This window comes from Clinocottus analis, unplaced genomic scaffold (assembly GCF_023055335.1).
Source record: "Clinocottus analis isolate CAN_PGR_092001 unplaced genomic scaffold, fCliAna1.0.p SCAF_17, whole genome shotgun sequence".
Lineage (NCBI taxonomy): Eukaryota > Metazoa > Chordata > Actinopteri > Perciformes > Cottidae > Clinocottus > Clinocottus analis.
The window spans coordinates 13,161,196-13,181,719 of record NW_027175898.1 but is presented as its reverse complement, the minus strand read 5'-3'; the positions used below and the strand labels follow the sequence as shown (position 1 = coordinate 13,181,719).

Genomic DNA, 20,524 nt, shown 5'->3' with positions numbered 1-20,524 from the left:
CTAATTTTCTTCTGCAGCCACGTTTGTATGACAACATCACAATTCCAGTTTCAATATGTTTATGATAACATAAACATCTTCCACTCATGTACAAAATGACTTTACTCTCAGCACCTGTACAGCATCCACCTGGCCGATCAGAACGAGGACTGCACCATGCAGCTGGCCGATCACATCAGAGTGAGTACCGACACCTCGGTGAAAACACCGAATGAACCACTTCACCCGTCTGGTTACGTCACGTTTCTCACCGGCAGATAACAATGAAAACGACTGCTGCGTATTTCGCGGCTCGACCGGTTTAACCTGTTGTGTCCACGTGCAGTTTACCCAGAGTGCCTTGGACTGCATGGCGGTGGAGGTGGGTCGTCTGCGCGCGTTCCTGCACACGGGTCAGGAGAAGGCCGACCTCGCCGTGCTGCTGAAGGACCTGGAGACGTCCTGCAGCGACATCCGACAGTTCTGCAAGAAGATCCGCCGCAGGATGCCGGGAACCGACGCGCCGGGCATCCCGGCGGCTCTCACCTTTGGACAACAGGTAACCGATTTGTCTCCTTGGTTCACGTCAGAGCTTACGTTACGTTATCATGTCAGAAGCATTCAATGAGGTTGAACGTTTCCTATATACGTGGTAACATTTGAGTCACGTTGACCTTTGGGCCCTCGCAGGTGTGCGACACCCTCTCCGACTGCAGGAAACACCTCACCTGGGTGGTGGCGGTGTTGCAGGAAGTGGCGGCAGCTGGAGCTCAGATGATGTCGCCTCTCGGGGAACAGGAGGGGCTGGCGGCCGTCAAACTGGAGGACGTGGCCTTCAAGGCGGGGGAGCAGGTGATCACTCAGAAACTCACGAAACAAAACTGAGGCAAACAATTTAGTTCACGTTCAGGACCACAATGTGTCGTAGTTACGTGGAGCAACTGAAAGAAATGTTTTATTTGGAGCACGTTATTGACGAGCACACCGTCGTTTGCAGATTTACGGATCGCAGGGCGCCAACCCCTACGACTGTCTGCGGCAGTCCTGCGGCATGGTCATCGCCACCATGAACAAGATGGCCACCGCCATGCAGGAGGGAGAGTACGACTCGGAGAGGCCTCAAAACCAGGTGATTCAGTGTCAAGAGCATGTTCTGTACGTCGCAGTTCAGCTCTCAACACGTCCTGGTCTCTCCCCTCGACGTGAATGCAGCGGGTTCTGGTTCTGACGTTCTGCTCCTTCATCCATCAGGACCCTCCGCCCGTGGATCTGCGAGCGGCGGCTCTTCGGGCTGAAATCACCGACGCCGAAGGTCTCGGCATGAAGCTGGAGGACAGAGAGACGGTCATCAAAGAGCTGAAGAAGTCCCTGAAGATCAAGGTGGGTAAACCCTCCTTCTCACCTGGCGGAGGTTCACGGAGAATAAAACACACGCAGACTCCGCTGCTTCTTCCATTTAGTTTACAGCTTTTGCAATTGCAGTCAAACCAGTGCGTGTAAAAATAAAATCAATCAATTAAATCTACCAGATTGAAGTTCTTTGTTGTGAGTAGACACAGAGTCATGAGTTCACATTCCTAACTTACGCCAAAAAAAAATACAATACAATCTATATTCTCAGGTGTTTTTTATTTAACTGAGGATCAATGTTCACAGCTGTCCAGGCTCTGAATAAAGTACTAAAATGTATCAATTACAATTTTTAAAATCACACTAGGAATTAGGAAGGTAATTATCATTTATTCTTAAAAAGCAAAAACATAAAACACAAGAAATTAAATGAAAAAAATGAAATAAATAAAGGTTATTGTGGATTCAGCAGTAGTCAGTTATGATGTACGTTTACTACTCAATAAACCTGCAGCAATAAATCAACCAATCTGCCACTATTTTGATCGTTAATCGTTCATATTTTATTTTATTCAAAAGATACCAACTGTTCTGTAATCCCAGGCTGAATATATTAACACTCTTTAGTCTTCTCAGACTTTTCTGATAACGCTCCAAAATCTTAATTATCTTCCGACATCCAAATGATGAATCAAATTGTCAGATTAATCCAGAAGGAAAAGTGTAAAGGTGTTTACTGCGTGGAGCCTGTTTGTGTGTCTTCAGGGCGAGGAGCTGAGCGAGGCGAGTGTCCGTCTCAGTCTGCTGGAGAAGAAGCTTGACAGCTCGTCCAAAGACGCGGACGAGCGCGTCGAGAAGATTCAGACCCGACTGGACGAGGCCCAGACTCTGCTGAAGAAGAAGGAGAAGTAAGAACCGACGGCGGTAAAGTCACGTTCCGCCACGGAAGTCTACAGCTGTGTTGTGTTTCCTCTCCGCAGGGAGTTCGAGGAGACGATGGACGCTCTGCAGGCCGACATCGACCAGCTGGAGGCGGAGAAGGCCGAGCTGAAGCAGCGGATCAGCAGCCAATCCAAGATGACCATCGACGGGCTGCGAGCAACCGGCCCGTCGGGAATCGCTTCCATCGTCACGGGAGGTGAGCGGCGGGAAAACCACACGACACGAACAACAAGCCGAGCCCTCTGAAGGAGTTTTATATCGGTGTTGGTTTAGCAACTATGCTAACAGACTAAAAATCAAATCTAATATTTTAACTTCAAGTCCTCTTTTGGCCCTCCTTTGTCTTCACGTAACTTTTTCTTCTTAATCTCTTACGTTACCTCCTGCAGAGGAACAAAAAGGTATCTACCTGCTGGCGATCCTGCATGCGCACGCTTCTTTCAGAAATAATTACACGGCCGTTAGATACTACATGCGTTTTATTCAGGGTTTCTGCAGGTTGACTTCCAGAAGTCCGAAATATATGTCCATTTTTTAAAAATGTTTGGGTAGCTGCTACTGAAAGTGGGATTGTTGCTGTAGATTACGTGCACAGGAGTCTGTTTTTATCCTTTTTGTGGAGCAGCATCATCAGACTTGTAGCCAACACTGTAGCTCATCAGCTCAAAACGATGTCAACTGTAAATAAAACTAATCCATTAAGTAATTATTACATCTGCTGCTTATCCACATCCAGGTTGTTCATTTAATTATATCATTAGAAGTTATTGTTGTAGACTGCTGCGAAGTTAAAATGTGATAATCAATACACATTTAGTCCATATTGACACTACTGGTTTTCCATCGTTCTTTCATACTGGACAGTTAGAGTTTGGTGTTAAAACGGTCTTCAAAGTCTCTACAGGAACCCTGTTAATAAACCAAGATGAAAGGTTTTACATACACTATCAATTTGAAATGCATCGCATGAATCTGCATCCTCTGGCATGTGCATGATCGTAATCCATATTTATATCATCTACTTTAAAATGTCCGCTGTAGTTAGTGATAATTATACCAGACAGAAAAACAGAATGACGACGGCTCGACACACTGGTGGAAGAAAAGAAGCCTTCAGTCTTGACTTGTTGGGTCGTTTATTCTGCAACAATATGTCCTGATTTAATAAACACTTCACAGGATTAGCATGCAAACTTAATCTGCAGCAGCAGCTGTCAGATTAAATGTACAATGTTTAACTCTGAAATGTAGTGTAGAAATAATAATCAACATTGTGTTGAAGTATGCACACTTAAAAGGTTCAGCATGTAAAATGTTGCAGCTGTAAACAACTTGTTTGTTATTTAAACTGAGATTATAAAAGGTGCGATAGATTTGGGTTCAGTCAGCTGTTCGTAACGTTCTCCTGCTCTTCGCCTCCAGCGGCCAGCGTGATGCCCGGCGCCGGGTCGGGCGTCCAGGTGATCGACTCTCCTCTGCTGACTCAGCAGATTGAAGCTCAGAGACTCTGCATCAAACACCTGAAGAACGACAACAACAGAATGAAGGTACGAGTCCTCGCTCCACCACCTCACCTCCTCCCTGGTTCTACAGACTCTTCTGTACTCCACCATGAGGGTGTAGTCGCATCTTCATGTCCCCAAGACCTTGTAGACAAAAATATTTAAAGTTCTAAAATATACATCTTTTCTTAGAGATCCAGTTTGACTGAGGATGCAGTTTTCGTCTTCAGATTGTCGTCCGACATGTTTGTACATTTAAAAGCGTATCGCGTCCATGTTTTCTCTCGCAGGCGGAGAAGATGCGCGCTCAGCTCGCCGCTCTTCCTCCTCTTCACGTCACCAAACTTCCCTCCAGAGACGGCGGGCGCCCCGAGGTGCTCTCCAGCGCCCTCTACCGCAAGACCGACCAGCTGCTGGAGACGCTGCTGCAGATGAGCGCCAACGTCAAGGTGGTGGACATCACGGGGAAATCTCCCGGTATGCAAGCGATATGTTTTTACACAATGTTATGACTTTTTATTCTGTGGCTGTTAAAAATACATTTGTATTGATCACCATAACTTTATGGTGACGTGTTTTTAATGACATATTAGGCCTTTTCTTTGACAATACGAAGACATACCGTACTACCATATTTTGTGACTATGAGAATTTTGACAATTTTTCTGATACTATACTATGTTTTAACAACATTCAATACTATATTTTATTTAAAAAAATTGACATACTATACAATGACATTTTGATGACACACTTTGACTTTTGTCAAGTAATATATAAGTATATTATTTCAGTAAAATGTCATAAAAACTCAATGCTATGTTTTGTCATGAATGTCAAAGTATCTTGTAAAGACGACATACAAAGTTGAACTATAGTATATCAGTAAAAATTCATATTGTAAGACTTTCATTGCACACTAAACCGTGAGTTTTTGGAACATTTTCCTGGGACACTAAAACATCTCTTATGATGAACTCCATATTAATCCCTGAATGAAGAACAGATGTGTTGTTGTTTGTGCTGCAGTGACCCCGGGTGCTCAGCTCCTGGAGCAGACGGCTCGATTACAGTCCCTCAGCGACACTCTGGGCCGACTGAAGGTACACACACACACACACACACACACACACACTGAAAGTCCTCGCTTTACAGGCTGACTCAGGACCAGTTCAAATGTCCTCCTCTTTTCTCTCCACTCGGTCAGGACGAAGTCGCCGAGCACGTCGTCCACCAGCACGCTGGAGCTCGAGTCTCGTCTGATTTCGCCACGTTCCCTTCAGCCATGTTTGTTAAGGTGAGAGCTTCAGATGCACCTGTCAGACACACACTATTTATATTATATTTACACACACATGCAACGGTTTCTTCAGCGACTCCTTTTACCGCTGAGTCTCGTCTCTCGTCTCTACAAATAAGCTAAAATAATTCAGGCGTGTAAAGGATCTCACCGGGATCCAGGTGCTGAACCCTTTGTTCTTGTCTTCAGGCGAAGGAGGAGAAGCAGGGCGACACGGTGCTGGTGGGTCGGGTCACGGTGCCGTGTAACCGCGGCCAGGAGCAGGTCCATCGCCTCGTGCTGTCGCAGGCTCAGCTGCAGAGAGTCCACAGTCTGCTGCAGACCTAAACTCCACCTGATCCCGCCCGCTGCACCAACACCACCATCACCACCGCCGCCGCCACCACCACCACCGCCCGACAGCTTGGCAGCCTGGTTTCCACTCAAGGGGCCGAACCAGGAGGTATTTCTGATCAGTCGTGGAGCGATCACAACCGGCAGGAAGTGGATCTGTGACGGTCGGGGCTGTAGTTTGAGACCAGCGTCATCTCAAGGTCACTTTGGATTTCATGCAGCTGTTCGGTCGGTTTTAACGAGGCCTCGTCTGGGCTGTTTGTGATCCTTTCACTCCAAAGTGCATCGTTCTGCTTTGAAATTGGAGGATTTGCTGTTGTTTTTTTTTGTTTTTTTTTATAACAGTAAACTGAAAATCTTTTTGGGGGTTCAAAAGAAATCTGAAGATGTCACTCCCTCAAGACGTTTCACTGTTTTTTAGCATTTTATCAACACAAGATTAAAATCTGGAGATGAATTGTTATAACCACTACTTGTAGGCCTAACTACAGTTATAAAAATATTTTAGCAAAATCCTCTTAAAATCAGGAAAACGGCATATTCATTTAGTGAGTGAAACTACCAACATCAGATTTTCCCGTCTGTAAAACCTCCCAATGACAAAAGTGGGACCTTTCAGATTATTGATCATTGATCTCAATTTAAAAATCAAATGAGACTGAACTTTGTTTTCAAGGTGATTTGGAGCAGACGGATGTTTCTCCACTACAGCCCTGAATACTGTAAATGAAAGACTGGGTGAGGCTTCCTTTTAGTTTTATGGCCCGAAAAGGAAGAGATACCTGTAACTGCACTGCTGCATGCTGCCCAGATTCACAGATTGTGTTTGTCGTGTAGTGAATATTTATGAAGCTCCTCGGTGTGGACGCTGCACGTTGTGGTTTATATGAGGCCAGAACACCATTTCTATGTTACTCTGTTGAAGCTACACAGTATTAGAGGCATCAGGACTGTGTGTTGTACTTTTAAATGAGGTGTCCCTGTCGTGTGCTCCATTTTTTATATTACGTAACCGTCTAAAGGGAAAGAAGGATTACGCGATTGAGAAATTGTTGCTATTTTACTGCGGTTTGATCAAAGAGACCTTTTGCACATATTTCAAGTCCCGAGTGGCCGATGGAACCACAGAGGAGAACCAAACCCTGGAACGTAACTTCACGTCGCTGACGTTTTGATGACAAAATGATTCGAGCAAATGATGTCGGATGCAAGCAGAACGTCGAGGATTTCATGTTTTCGCTCTGTGGTTCCATTGAAACCGCGACGGCACAGAAAAGAAAATCTGATTAACCTCGAGGGATTTACTGTGTAAAACACGGATACAATTATTTTGCTTCTGCAGATTTGTCACGTTTTAATTTAAAAAAACTTAAATGAAGCATCATGGTTTAAATGATTTATTACACTTGTGGTGTAAAAGTCCTGGAAGTAGTTTGGTTTTTTACACGCTGGTAAAGTTGCTGAATTACAAAAATCCAGAAATGTGTGTATGACTTTATTTCTGCTGAGATTCCTGTTGCTGTTTTCAAGCTTCTTCCGAGAGAGCGGTCGCCTGCCTTACGTTTGATTTGTTTAGACCTCGTTTCAAGCAAAACTTCATCTTTGCCAAAGAATCTTTTGTTTCTCTTCACCACGTTTGCCACGGCTGATTTTTAAAAGGCGTTTAGTTTATTAATTCATGCTAATTGTTTCATTATTGATTTGTTAGACTATGTTTACACAGTATTGTCATCACTTGAAGTTATATTTTATAATTAATTTAATGAATGGGCATCCACACGACTGGAGCTCAAGAGGGGAAATGCAGACATTAATTTATTGGTTATGTTATTTATCCGTGCAGCTGATCTGCAGCTCGTCTAACTCGTCTCCCCGTTTCCCTCGTGTGGCTTCCTGCTGTTGCACAACCGATAACCCATCAATAAAGACATTAACGCCAGGTATCTTTGTCGGCTTTCACTGTCTCCATTCAAAGCATGCAATTTAAGAAAAACGTTAAAAGAATCTTGTTTGTTTTTTTATTTTTACATTAAAACACATTTTCAAGTTTTAACGAGTTAAAACATTCCACTGTAAAAGTACAAAAATGTAAAAATATTTGTATATAACGAGTAGAATTCTACATAATCTTTCAAATATTAACTAAAACAATTTCACCGCAAATAAATAAAAAGTATCTTTTAGTTAGTTTAGGTAGTTTTGTTATAAAAATGGTATAAAAACGCTTTCACATCATTGATTTATTCTACATTAAAACTGGTTTGCTCACTGCCAGGCGGTTCTTCTGCCCAGGACGTGGTTTGTGATCCTCTGAAAGACAGAAAAACAGCAACCAGGCTTTTTTAGAAAAAGCGTCGGACTCATTTTTGTTCGACTTTGTGTTGAACATCAGTTTGTGTTGCACCTTGTTGTAGAGTTGAGCGTTCAGCCGGTAAGATCGATACTCTGCTTTTCTCCTCTCCTCCTCTTTCCTGCTCTGCACCTCCGGGAGACTCTCATAAATCCTGATGAAGACAGTGAAACTTGGTAATCTGACTTCAACAAAAGAACTGTCGTCATATCATTTAATAACATTTAATACAACGGCTGCATTTGAAATGTCAGTCGCAACTAAAGTTTTGCAAATGATTCTTACTATTTTTCATTAGAATAATAAATCATAAAAAAAGAAAAATGTGTTTAAAGCAAATGAAAATCGTACCGTTTGGATCTCTGTATCATCTCTTTTCTGGGAACGGCCCTCCTGAGCAGAGCGGGGCCTGAACACACGGAAGAGAGAAAAACACATCAGTCCAGTTTTTGAAATAAAACATTTAAGTGTGGGTTTTTACAACGCATGTGCAGAAACTGTGAGGAACCGTTATCTGGATACATAAAACATGTAGCAGTGAGACAGAAACACAACCAACAGAGATCAAGTCTCCAGTCGTGAGCTCGCTTCCCTGCTGGTGTCTGTTGCCGGTTACCTGCGGGCTTCGGCATCCTCCCTTGTTGTCCGAGCCAGCCGAAGTGTTCGTCTCTCTCTCTGATGAAGACTTCCTGCAGCTTCCTCTCCTCCACCTGCAGAGCCAGGCGACTCACCCTCCGCCTGGACTGAGAGATGAACTTTGGACGACGCATCTCCAGAGCCTCCTGCGGGATTAGAGAGGATAATGCATGTTTTAAAAACACAAGAAGGATCGATAAGATTTGATTGTTTGAATATCAAAAATAGAGAATCTTTAGATATTCAGAACAATAATATGGTAGCAACAACCACCCTTAATGTACAGACTTAAGTAATTAATCTTAAAACCATTTGAACAAGTTGATAACTTTGGAAAAGTTGTTTTAATTATTCACATGTACACGACAAGTCAAGACTGCAGGAACCAGAAAAAAAGGTTTCCCATCACAAACAACATTTTCCTGTTTCTCCCTGAAATAAATAAACATTCTGCCCAAACAAGAGCCTGTGAGGCGACGCTTTGGGAAGAAAAAGACAAACTGACCTGAAGAGAGACGCGAGCCAGACCAGAGGACACGGTTTGGGCTCCTGGATCTGAATCGTGTTCGTTCCCGTCCTCGTGGACTGGTCTCGGTCTCAGCGCTTCCCTCCATGGCTGAGCTCTGCTGTACAGTTCGAACCAGGCGGCGCTCGGCCTCCACGGCGACTCCTCTTCCTCTTCCTCTGGCTGGTTCTCCTTCCTCGCCTCGGACCTCAGGCCGTCAACGGAGATGAACCAGGAAACACCTGGAAAGGACCAGGAAAGTTCAAACCAGAGCAAATCAATAAACACCCATTTAGCTTTACTCTGGCATGAAACATACCGTGTACATACAGCGACAGTTAGGCACCAAACCTGTAGTCTGACGTACCTTCAGGGAAGCTCTTTGGTGGGCTTCTCTTGCTCTTCCTCCTCTTTTGTGACCCCTTACTCTTCGAGGGGCTCCTCCGCTCTCCTCTTCCTCGCTCTAAGCTGGACGAGGAAGAGGAGACTTGGGGGGATGTTCTGGCGTCACCGGGCGAAGGGAAAGTGGTCCCAACATCTTTTGTTCTCGCGTGGCGGCGGCTCCCGTTACGGACGAGCTCCAGGTCGCCTGAGGAACAAGAAAGCAGCGAGAAGAAGCTTTTCAAGAATTACTTTAAAAAGTATTAAAAAAAAACACCTCAACTTCAAAACGGGGAAACTAAATTCCCCGGTTACAGTTTAGCCGTTGAGCTAACGCCAGAACATTTACATCCATGTCATTACAATGTAAAGTGGATTAAATGTAATAAACTAATTACTTGACTCATTCTTTCATGTTAGCGAGTAGCTCTTCTTCTGCTGCACTGACCTGCCTGGATGCCTCTGCTGACCAGCGTCACGGCCTTCTTGGCCGCCAGCGTCCTGGAGGAGCCGCGGGGCGACGGGAGGCCGGGAGTGATCGTCCATGTCGGAGAATCGGACGCAACCTAAAGGCGAAGATGAAGTGGCAAAACATTTAGAGCGGTTCAATACGTGAAATAAGTCACTGTATTCACATGTCACTGTATATATATATAGATATGATTATTCTAATACATCTGGAATTAAATGCAGATGTACTTACTGCGGACTCATCAGTGCCGGCGTTCTCTAGAAGTGTGATGAGGTGAGGCAGCTCTTTGTGTCTTCCTCTCCGCTGTTCCCTCCCTTCTTTCTGCTTGTTGATGGTGCCGTACAGTTTACTGAGGCCGGAGCTCGTTTTCAGGTACTGGACTCGGTGGGCTCCGAAGACCCGGATGAGCCGCGCCGTGTCCACGGTGGACGTGGAGCCGGAGGCGGTGGACAAGGTCTCCGAGTCGTCTCGGTCCGCGGGGCAGAGGTGCTCACTCTGGGAGGAGCCGGAGGTGAAGGAGCGCCGGCTGTCGTCATCTGTGGGTTGAGGCGTCGTCTGGACCTGAAGGGCGATGGCGTCGCCTCTGTCTTTCCTCTCCGTTCCTTTGGCCTCACAACCTACGCTCCTCTTCAGCTCTCCAACAGCCTCTCCTCTCCTGGCTGGCGTTCCTTCCTGTAGTTCTGACGCGTCTGTACCCCGCGAGCTATGAATGAGACGGGACAGGCGCTCCAGCCGCTCCAGCAGTGATGCGTCTCTGTCGCTGGTTGGTCGGGACTCCTCCAGGCTCCACCGATCACAGAACCTCTCCCACAGCCGGTCCAGAGGGCTGCTGCTCTGCCGGGCGGCAGGGAGGGTGAGGAGAGAGTCCCTCCTCTCCCGGTCGAGCTCCTCTCCCGTCTGGGGGGCGGAGACTTGGCCCGCCTTGTCGTAGTCCACGTGAACGGGCTGTAATCTCACACGGCGTCGCTCTGGTTGACCAGGACTAGGAAACTGCACTGGGCTGGTCCCCTGGTCTCGCCTGGAGGCTCTCTGGGTGCTGAATAAAGGCACGCTGGTACCCGATGCCCGAGGAGATGGTTTTGGAGCTTGAGACATAGTTGTTTGTGAGGTTCCATCTGTTACAGAGGCACCTATGAGGAGAGAGCACAATAACAGGTGTTCCTTGTGAATGTGTCAAAGTTTTCTCCTCGCTTTCTTTCCCCGTCAGGGTGGAACGGGTTATTCTGTGCTTTTCTCCCTTTCTGCGACAGCAAGAAATGCCCGGACGTAAACTAGATTAGCAATAATGTCTGAATAAGAGACGTGAGCGTACCGGATATACTCAACCTCCCCAGAATGCATTGCAGCTCTTACACTGTCTAATGGCAGACTGCGAGGCTTGTCTACATCATTAAAGGTTTGATTTAATAATGACAAATGATGGCGAGTGACACAGTTAAGAGCATACTCTTATGTATAATGTACTGTAGAAATATATTGAACTAAATATATCTCATGGTAATTTGCCAAAAAAATATATTTGAACATTAAGTTGAGTGGTTGAATTTGTTCGTTTGTGATATTTAAAAAAAATGTATTGTAGAAGTTTACTTCAGTGAAAACAGTCTGCTGGTAGCGGCATAATGAATCTTTATTCACACGGTTTGTTTCTTTTAATATGTAAATAACGATTGCATTGTTTTATACGTGCTCGGCTCACCTCTGCGTCCCGGCTCGTGCATTTCGACGGTGGTCGTCTTCAGCCTCTTGCTGTAGATGCCCTCCGAGTGTCTGATGGTGACTCCGCGGTCAAACCCGGCGTCTCTGCGCCCGAGGACCTCGCTGCTGAAGCACGGGGACACAGCGTCGTCCGAGCCTGGTGTCAAAGACAAAAGTGTCCGTTTACATGGTGGTGCTGCTCATGAGACTGTAAAACTAGATTGTCCTCATTTCTGAGATGACAGGTGAATAACGCTGCAGGAAAACGTTGAGGACTCTTATTTTTTTCCCCCCTTTCAGCTCGCAATGAACAGAAGATGTTCAAAGATATGGTCTCTGCAGTCCCCTCTCTCCCTCCGTCTCTGTGCTGGGGCCCCTGCTCTGCCTTTGTCTCCCTCTGCCCCTGAACATGAATAATTAATGCTCCGCCTGGTGTCGGTTACAATAGACCAGCTGCTCCCCACACAGGCAACCGGGGAACTGAGAGCAGAGCCTCCGCATTCGACTGGCAAATAAATTCTCTGGATTTATAAAAACTAATTTCATGACCTTTTCTACTATTTGATGTGTGACAGCTGCACGATGCAAGAATCAGTCAGGTTATTTCCACAAGAGCCCTTTGTCTTTTTTATATTTTTATGATTTAACTTATTTGATTTACTAATGTGTAGTACATTAAGTAAGTATATGATTCACTCCCCCGCACAGTTTAGCGTCAGTTGAATGGACCTGTAGAGTGCTTGCCACTCACTTAACTCTATCAGTCAATGTCAGCCTCATATTTTACCTGTAAGACCCTTATTTAAATCCCTTTTTCATCTCTGTGATCTAAAAACTCAGACTGACTTTCAGTGAGTTATGGAGTTTTGTAATAGAGTGGAAACACAACCAGAGTTCAATGTGATCTCTTGTACTTGAGAGGGATGTACCTGGGTGAGAGCTCTCCATAGTGGTTTCAGAAGGGTCGGAGAAGACGTCAGCTTCTGTTTGAGGCATGTAGAAAAGCTCCTGACTTCCATGGGGTTTATACGGTAACAGAACAGGCACTGCTGTCGGGAAGGTGAGAAATCATCTTTACCAAATCACAGAAAATGTAGAAAAAAGCCATGTTGATAACTTATGGTCTAATGCAGCATCAGAACATGTAGCCTCATCGAAGCAAATATCATAAAACACATAAACGTACTTATTCTCGTCCATCCTCTCGTTTAGAACTCAGCCCTCATTTATAGTGTGATAAACAGAATAGTGATGGGCTACGAACTGAACTATAAAACGGTAAAATCCTCCTGTTACTGAACTAAAAGGTCTTCTCATATCAAGCCTACCTGGTGTTTCAGCAGTGAAAGGTCTTTGTGACACGACAGCTCTGTGACGCGGTGTGAAGCACCATGTCGATGTCGAGGTCATCCGTCCCTGAGGGGCAGCGGTTTTGAACAGGGTGGACGTCTCGGCTCTTTCAGGCACCCGCTGTCTTTTTGTCTCTCTGGTGTCGTGCCACTCTGGTGGACTGGACAAACCGACTCCTTCGTCCGGACTGCTGGTAGCAGAAGAGTGTCTGAGGGGGACGAATTCTTCGCGTGGTCGCGGTGTAGCATGACTGGAGTGGACAGCGATGGCCGCGCTGCGAATAGCGGCCTTGGGGGACAGAGTGACATGGACATGTGAGACGTGACTCGTCGTGGCTGCCGGTTTAGATGTGGATGAACCTTTGGCCTGTTTGGCGTCATGAGTAGCACCAGAAACAGAGCCGTCCTGGACAGATGAGTCGCCATCTTGCCTGAAAGATTGTGTGTTGTCGGCTTCAGCATTCACGTCCTGTCTACCTAAACCCAGCGAGGGTCGAGGAGGGTCTTCCAACCGGCCTCCTGCAGTGTCCCGTCTCTTCAGATTCCCTGACGCCGACAGAGGAGTCAGGTCACGGCTTGGTTCAAAGACCAACGCCGGCGTCCTGGCTGCCTCATCCTCTTTCGGGTGTTCCGCCGCTCTGGTGGAGAGCTCAGCCTGGTGGAGCTGCTCCGGCGCTGGACTGAGGGGAGGCGCAGGCGACGTTGTAGGAGACGGGGAGGAGGAGCGCCTGCAGCTGGTGATGGTGATAGATGTGAGGGCCTGGAGGTTTGTCCGAGGGAGGGTGACCCTTTCTCTGGCTGCGATCTCTTGAACCCGAGCCTCTAGATCCGGGCGAAGAGGGTTTTGAAGCTGCGCACTGGAGCCAAAGAGCTTCATGCTGAGGCCCTGCAGCGTCTGGGACGGCTGGTTGTTGTGGTCACCAAGGGAAGTGGGGGACGCCGCTCGCTGAGGTGGATCCGGCCACTTTAGCGCTCGAACACTGGACGCTGCACTGCTCTCTGTATCTGTGCTGGCCAGACTCTGAAAGGTGAAGCAACATGTAAAGGTTTCAAACTGTGAAAGCCAGCTAGTTTATGTCATCCTGTGAATTCAATCATGAGCTGCCAACACCAAAAGGAAACCTTTTGCACTGCAAAATTGCTCTAGAAACATATTTTATTAATGTTTCCAAAAGTCTGACATGCATCCGTTGACACCACATTCCCGTTACCTTTAGCATAAGACGCGTACTGTCCAGAGATTGAGGGCAGACGTTGAAATGACAACAATTTGTTTTTGTCAATATTCAAAACATTAAAAAGGGGAATGACATGGCATACTGAACATCAGTTATTGATAATTTACAGTACTTTATACATGTTTTATAATAAAAAGAGCTATTTAGCAGTGGTTTACCTGCATGGGTTTTTTTAACAGCAGCTCTCTCTTGATCTCTTCAATCCTCTTTCGGTCTTCTTTGTCCAACTCCAGAGGCTCACACTGCTGTCCCGATAGCTTCAGCTTAATCCACTCTGCAACAGGCAAACTATTATGCTCGTGCAGATGATTTATATCTGAATGTTTACAATAAACTATGAGAACTTAAGCAACTTGGACATGAAAGTGTGAATCCTCCTACCTCTGGCTTTGCTCTCCTCTTGGTCAGTGGTGCTGGATGCACTGGACACCATTGTGGCTGGAGATTCACTCTGCAGCAACTTGACCACTCTGATTGCGAGCGAGCTCCTACTGCTCCCATCACTCATCACGCCCTGATCGTTGTCCTCGGAGGTGGGCGAGGACGGGCTGCTCCATTCAGGACCTCCCAGGGCGTTGTGTGCTCCCTCCCCCGCTTCTTCAGGAGTGGATGTAAGCTGGTGTTTGCTCAAAACCGATGAAGGTGTGATGCCCGCCGGCTGCGGTGGGACTGTGCTGTCGGGGGGAGCGGCACTGCAGCCCTCGGGCTCTGCCCGCCTGGCTGATTGGGAGCGGACGATGGACAGCCCTGAACCTCTACCGACGGCGCCATCTTGTGGTCGTCTGTATGCACTGACTGCCGGTGCAGTCACAGGAGCTTGTGTGGATGAATTATTAGGTTGGCCCAAAGAAGTCATACTCTCTTGACCAATGGAGCCTTCTCTCAGTTTCTCCGAGGTCAGCAGGGAGTCCAACGTGGACCCGGACCACAGTAGAGCGCGTTGAGTTCTGGGATCCTCCGTGTCAGAGGAGGAGGAGAATAAGGAGCGCTGGAGCCCGCTGGTTTTCTTTCTCAGTGAGCGGAAGACGTCGTCATTGTCACAGCGCAGACGGTACGCTGCAGGGGAGGCTAAGGAAGCCTCAGAAGACAACATGTTCTCCGACTGAGAGAGAAGTTTGCGGATCTCCAACAAGGTCGCGGACTTGACGGTAGAACGTTCTGCACTTTGCTCCAAACTACGGCTCGCTTTCGAGGGAGACTGCAAGTCTCCTAGCTGGATGGTAGTGTGGCTGCTGGTTAAGCTGCTTTCCAGGTGCTGTTGCTGGGTGGAAGAAGAAGAGTCTTCATCAGGCAGGGAGGAGGTTTTCAGTCTACGTTTACACCGGAGAGATTCTGTGTCTGAGAAAGAGGAAGCCCGCATGGTCCAGTCTGGGACGGGTACATCTGGACCAAGACTGTCCAGGCTCGAGGGTATGGATACGCTGGAGTCCACTGACAGAATGCTGCACGTTGAAAACTCTCTTTTATGGGGACTGCCACCTGAAAATACAATATGAGATGTATTTTTTGTTGTCCTATTGCTTCATATTGGGAATAAAAGTACATTTACCAATTAACAGTTGTTAAAATGATCCGTTCATCTTTTAAGTGGAGAAAATACAAATTGTAATTAAATGTGTAACAACAAAAAGTAGACAACTTTCAAAAATGAAGTGTTTTAAATATTGGTTGAATTTAAACAGATACAACTTAGTTTAAGACCAGGCGTACAATATGAATATTTACGCAGTGCATGATGGACTACCGGTAATGACATTTACTTAGATACTCTCCTAGATATTTCATTCTCAGCCCAACAAACCCAACTTGTTTGCACTGGTCAGATTTTTATGGCCCAACTAAAACTGTTCAAATATGAGTGAAATATTTTTATTCAGAACATTTATTGCAAAAGTACCTTCAGAGGTTTGGGTGCTCTTGGTTGGTGTTCCAACTGATCCTTTAATTGTACAGAGATCAGTGGGAGAGAATTCCGGCTCTCTGATTGGCCCTCTGGGTGTGAATGGAGTTAAAATTGTTGAGGGAGACTGGTCAATACCCAGGTTACGAAGATACAACTGCAAGAGAAATAATACAATATCAGAATCAGGTATATACCAATCTACACAATTATACAATGTTTCACCCAAATATCCTACATACTGCACAAAGAATGAAATTAACTGTGACATCTTTTAATGTATTCTCTGCTGACACTATATTTGCATTAACAACTTATAAGTTTACAGTCTTAAACGTATTTTTACAAAATCCTATGCTTGTTTTTATATGATTTACAGTTTTTCAATTACCGGAATTCGCTCTTCAATGTTGAGCTCTTGCGTCCTGGGCAGAGGTGGTGGCGTTGATAGTTTTGAAGTCCAGTGCGGCGCGTAGTTATCGACCTCCAGGCTGACAACAGAAGACGCCCCGGTTTCTAATTTCCTTCCACTGTTGTAACTATCTTGGGAACTTGAGTGTGTCAAATCTCGATCAAGAGACACGTCGCTGAAAAGATCGAGGCTCGGGCGAGGCGAAAGTTGAACTGTGGCGCTCGGCTGATGACGGACATCATCCTGAATCGGACTGTCCTCTTCTTCTGAAGGTGTTTTTTTCAGCCGATCTTTCTGGACCGACGTGACGACGGTGCTAAGAGAGGATTGGGACGGTGACCTGCCAAAGGGTGAGGCAGAGGGTCTCGTTGCAGACCCAGTGTTATCTGTGTCACTTGGAGCACTGCCCACCGCCTCCCCTCTTCGTAAAGGAGAGCCAGAGGGAGCTGGGGAGGAGCTCTCTGGGACATTCTGATTGACAGCACTTGAAACAGCAGGCTGTTGTAAACTCATCACCTGCTGACTCAGGATGTGATTCAGGGGCTCAGCTACCGCGTGGTAAGCTTTCTTTTTAGGAGAGATGCCAGAAAACCCTTGTAGTGCCAAGCTATCAAATAGTGACGGGTTGCCTGAACTCTGATTTGCCCTCCAAGCGTCTACTTTCTGCATATAGTTGAGACTTGGGAGAGACTGGACTTTTGCAGAGGTAGCTCCCTCTTGGCTCTGATTTGTTTTGTCTGGGGGATAGACATCAGCCATAGTGGCATCTGGCTGTGGAGAGATCGCTATGTTTGACTGATAAGAGTTATTATTAGATTCTATGACAGCAAGTTGCCCTAATTTAGCCTTGGCGCTAGATTTGTGTGGAGCCTTGAAAACTCCCGGAGTGGACTGAGACTGTGGAAGGAAACCAAGGTAGGACCCATCAATCTCTGTCTGGTTCCCTGAGAACCAGAGGCCTTGCTCTCTGTGACCCCGTTCGACTCCTGCTGAAAACCCTACTGTCCATTGCAGGCCACCCATACTTGTTCTGGTCACGCTCTGCTTGCCTTCAGACGTCCCTGTGGGATATGGTGTGACAGATTGACCGGGTGATATTGGATTTTTCCACTGTTGGATTTTAGATCCAGCTTCAAGGCGGCTGCACCTCTCTGCATCCGACAGCAGCTCTCTGAGCAACACATCACTACTGTCATCAGGTTTAGTGCTACGGAGCCCGGTGGTGATGTTACAGACCTCAGACGTCAGGGTTCGTGATTGGTCAGGGTATAAATCTTTCTCGGGTTGTTGCCTCTGCTGCTCGGGAAGAGAAGCTGCCCCCGGAGGACCTTCTCTTCGAACCATGCTTTGGTGAGTTGCTGGTTTACAAACTTTCGTGCTTTTAGATTGTTTGGCATAAGATGCAGCGGCCTTCACAGAGGTCTTTGAGGTGGAGGAAACAGCACTACTGCTGCTGCTGCTTAGCATGCCAATATCTTTCTGAAGGAGTTTCAGAAGATCCTGGGCAGGAATATCCTTACTCAGAAAAAATGTCTCATCTTCAGCAGCCTGTCGCACTGGCTTATCTGGAGGGTCAGTGAGCATCTCAAAGTCCTTCTCTCTGCTACTGGCATCATGTCTGGATGTTACTCCCAGTCTGTCAGCGGTGGCAATCGGTGGGGAGTGAACTGTTTCCTCTCGTCTGTCTTTTTCTATTAGTGACAGACTGTGCTGGGAAAGAGAGCAGCAGCTGATCACTCCTTCAGACAGGATGGTCGCCTGGGCCAAAAGGTGCTGGGACAGTAAACCACACTCAGAAGCCCGAGTGGTGAGATCCTGAGGTGGAAAGTGAAATCTCTCTGATGCCACGGAAATGTCAGGGTACGCCCTTTAAAAAGAAGTAATAAATACATTTAGAAACTTCTGTACAATCAAATGACAGGTTATAGAAAAATGTGTCCAAAGCACAAATAACTGTCTTTTAATCCATCTTTTTTTTTACCTTAAAGGGACAAATTCGTTGTCACTTTGCTGGAATAAAGAATATTCAGTGAAGTGGTGTTCCATTCCAGAATTTGAAGGCAACAGTGAAAGAGCTGGAGACAAGTTACTGTCCTGAAATTCTGATGACAACGAAGATCCTGAAGGTTACTCACAAGCACCGTAAACAGAGATACAAATTACAACTGCAGTATAAATCCTACACATTTATATTTTGTTATATGCAAGGAATCACTGCCCTCAACTTTATCATTAGATCCAATCTTATGAATTATGCATAACACATATCATGAAATGACAGAAATACATACATAACATAAATTACTGTTTATATTTTCAGTGATTGGGTGAAATTCATTGTTTTATTCAATGCATATACCTGACTGTAAAGAACGCCCCCGTGGCTGTTGAGGCTCCCACCCATCTGTTTCCAGCCTGGGCTGCCTCTGGGTCTGACTGGCATGTCTATGACTTTGAGCTTCCAGTGGATTTAAGGATGTTTGTCCAACAGACTGACTCGCATCTTCATCTACTGGCGATTGAGGAGGCGCCGCCTCCCTCTGTGAACCAAATCAACAAACAACGTGACTCACTATGACTGTCCTCTTCTGCCCTTTAACACAGCTGAGTGATCAATTATAAACAGTTTCTCTGGAGGGTAAAAACAACAAATGATAGTAACAACTCTGTAGCCTCTAGAGGTGGAGAGGTGCTGCACAAACTGATTCATCCAGTAAAATGTCTCTTCGATCCTGGAAGAGGGAAATATGCTCTGTTGATCTTCCAGAGGTTTCTTCCATTTTAAAAGTTTTTCTTTCAATATTTGAATCAAGGGACAAAGGACAGACAGTGTCATGTTCTACAGAGTGTAAAACCCCTTGAAGCAATATTATGTTATTTTGCTATATCAATAAAGTGTACATGAAACTAATCTCAATTGCTTGGATATGATGGCAAAGAACATAATGTAAACACTTTATGGGACATTATTGATTATGCAAATATATCTGTCAATATTTGTCAAACACCTGTTGTTTGTTTTGTCACATCCTGCAGTACAGCTTGTGAACTACTATGCTGTTGTTCTTGTAATTACACTGTTTAGCTGACCTCTTATAGTAAGAACGAGATGTATAACTTGAAGTCTTTAAAAGCGGTCAAATGCTGCTAAAGGACAGGCAATTTAATACAATGCCCTTTTATGGAAATGGTTACATATACACCAAATAAGTAACTTTCCCATGCGGTGTTTGACTATCTATTATATTTATCACATATAGCGTTAGTTGAGAAGCATAGCAAAAAGGTTATGGCAACTCAAGCTGCGAGCAACAGGTTAGTGAGCTTGTTGAGACCTGAATGACCTCCATACAGATTGCTCACAAGAGCAACTCGCATCTGAGTAAGTGTGAACGCGCAATACTACATCTGACGATACCGTTTTAAAGGAGTTTTTAACGTTGTGTTGACCGTCTGTCCTCCAGACGGCTAATTTGCGAGCTAACGACTCAGAAAAAAAGACAGTTAGCAACGGACAGCGTTGGTTAGATCCACGTTGACGTGAGACAGATTAACCGGCTGTGATCGACACGGACAACATAAAATGCGACACACCCTAAATGTTCGTAACATGAATAAAGTTAAAGTTATGTAAATTACCTCTCGGAGCTCCATGTTGTTGTTGTTATTGATCCCTCACGGTAAGCGCATTGTCTCCTGCACGTATCCAAGAAGCGTTGCTAGGAATTGAAGAGAGGGGGGAAACCCGGAAACTAGCGCGGGAGGGCAGAGAGCGCGAGAGCGATGTGGCTGATTTGAACTGGAGATCGCAAAAGATCGTCTATTAAACAGATGGATAGCTCGCTCGCGTTTAAAGATATATCATTATTCCGGTTAAAAAAAAAATGGTGGGAGTCCACCCTGCCCCCTTCAAGTTTCTGCCATAATTTTCAAATGTCACCGAATATTATAACATGTAGTTTTGTTTAGTTTTCCTGTAGATTCTTTAGTTCCCCAGAAATAAAACAGAGTTAAACCTCTTCTTGTGCTGGCCGTTCTAAAGCATAATAAGCTTGTCATTTTGCTATGTTTCACACATCTCTGAATTGTGTATTGGATTTATTTTTAATATGTATATCATGTGTAGTGTATAGCACAACATAATATTTGTTTGGCTGTAACTTATATGTGGCACTGG

At 45.6% G+C, this 20,524-nt stretch overlaps 2 protein-coding genes across 7 annotated transcripts in view; one reads left to right on the top strand and one right to left on the bottom strand.

Moving 5' to 3' along the window:
• Positions 1 to 7,345, top strand: part of dctn1b (dynactin 1b) — a 32,143-nt gene extending 24,798 nt beyond the window's left edge. For 5 of the 6 annotated variants that reach the window (XM_068581170.1, XM_068581165.1, XM_068581171.1 and 2 more), the window contains 13 exons: positions 112 to 180; positions 326 to 538; positions 670 to 831; positions 977 to 1,108; positions 1,231 to 1,359; positions 2,095 to 2,237; positions 2,310 to 2,467; positions 2,661 to 2,672; positions 3,694 to 3,818; positions 4,064 to 4,250; positions 4,803 to 4,876; positions 4,981 to 5,070; positions 5,263 to 7,345. In XM_068581170.1, coding sequence (XP_068437271.1) covers positions 112 to 180; positions 326 to 538; positions 670 to 831; positions 977 to 1,108; positions 1,231 to 1,359; positions 2,095 to 2,237; positions 2,310 to 2,467; positions 2,661 to 2,672; positions 3,694 to 3,818; positions 4,064 to 4,250; positions 4,803 to 4,876; positions 4,981 to 5,070; positions 5,263 to 5,400 — 1,632 coding nt within the window. In that variant the 3' untranslated portion in view covers positions 5,401 to 7,345. The remainder of the gene's footprint in view (positions 1 to 111; positions 181 to 325; positions 539 to 669; positions 832 to 976; positions 1,109 to 1,230; positions 1,360 to 2,094; positions 2,238 to 2,309; positions 2,468 to 2,660; positions 2,673 to 3,693; positions 3,819 to 4,063; positions 4,251 to 4,802; positions 4,877 to 4,980; positions 5,071 to 5,262) is intronic. The other variant, XM_068581167.1, reaches the window with a different exon arrangement.
• A 121-nt stretch (positions 7,346 to 7,466) lies between these two features.
• alms1 (ALMS1 centrosome and basal body associated protein) lies at positions 7,467 to 20,104 on the bottom strand. Its single transcript, XM_068580726.1, has 18 exons — positions 19,987 to 20,104; positions 18,707 to 18,887; positions 18,329 to 18,449; positions 16,327 to 18,214; positions 15,933 to 16,092; positions 14,417 to 15,514; positions 14,194 to 14,309; positions 12,777 to 13,818; positions 12,378 to 12,497; positions 11,450 to 11,605; positions 9,982 to 10,880; positions 9,727 to 9,844; positions 9,265 to 9,486; positions 8,898 to 9,139; positions 8,373 to 8,538; positions 8,108 to 8,165; positions 7,811 to 7,910; positions 7,467 to 7,716 (listed from the first exon to the last, which is right to left on the bottom strand). The coding sequence occupies exons 1-18, from the start codon at positions 19,999 to 20,001 to the stop codon at positions 7,672 to 7,674; spliced, it is 6,747 nt and encodes a 2,248-aa protein (XP_068436827.1). The 5' UTR covers positions 20,002 to 20,104; the 3' UTR covers positions 7,467 to 7,671.
• Positions 20,105 to 20,524: the final 420 nt, after the last annotated feature.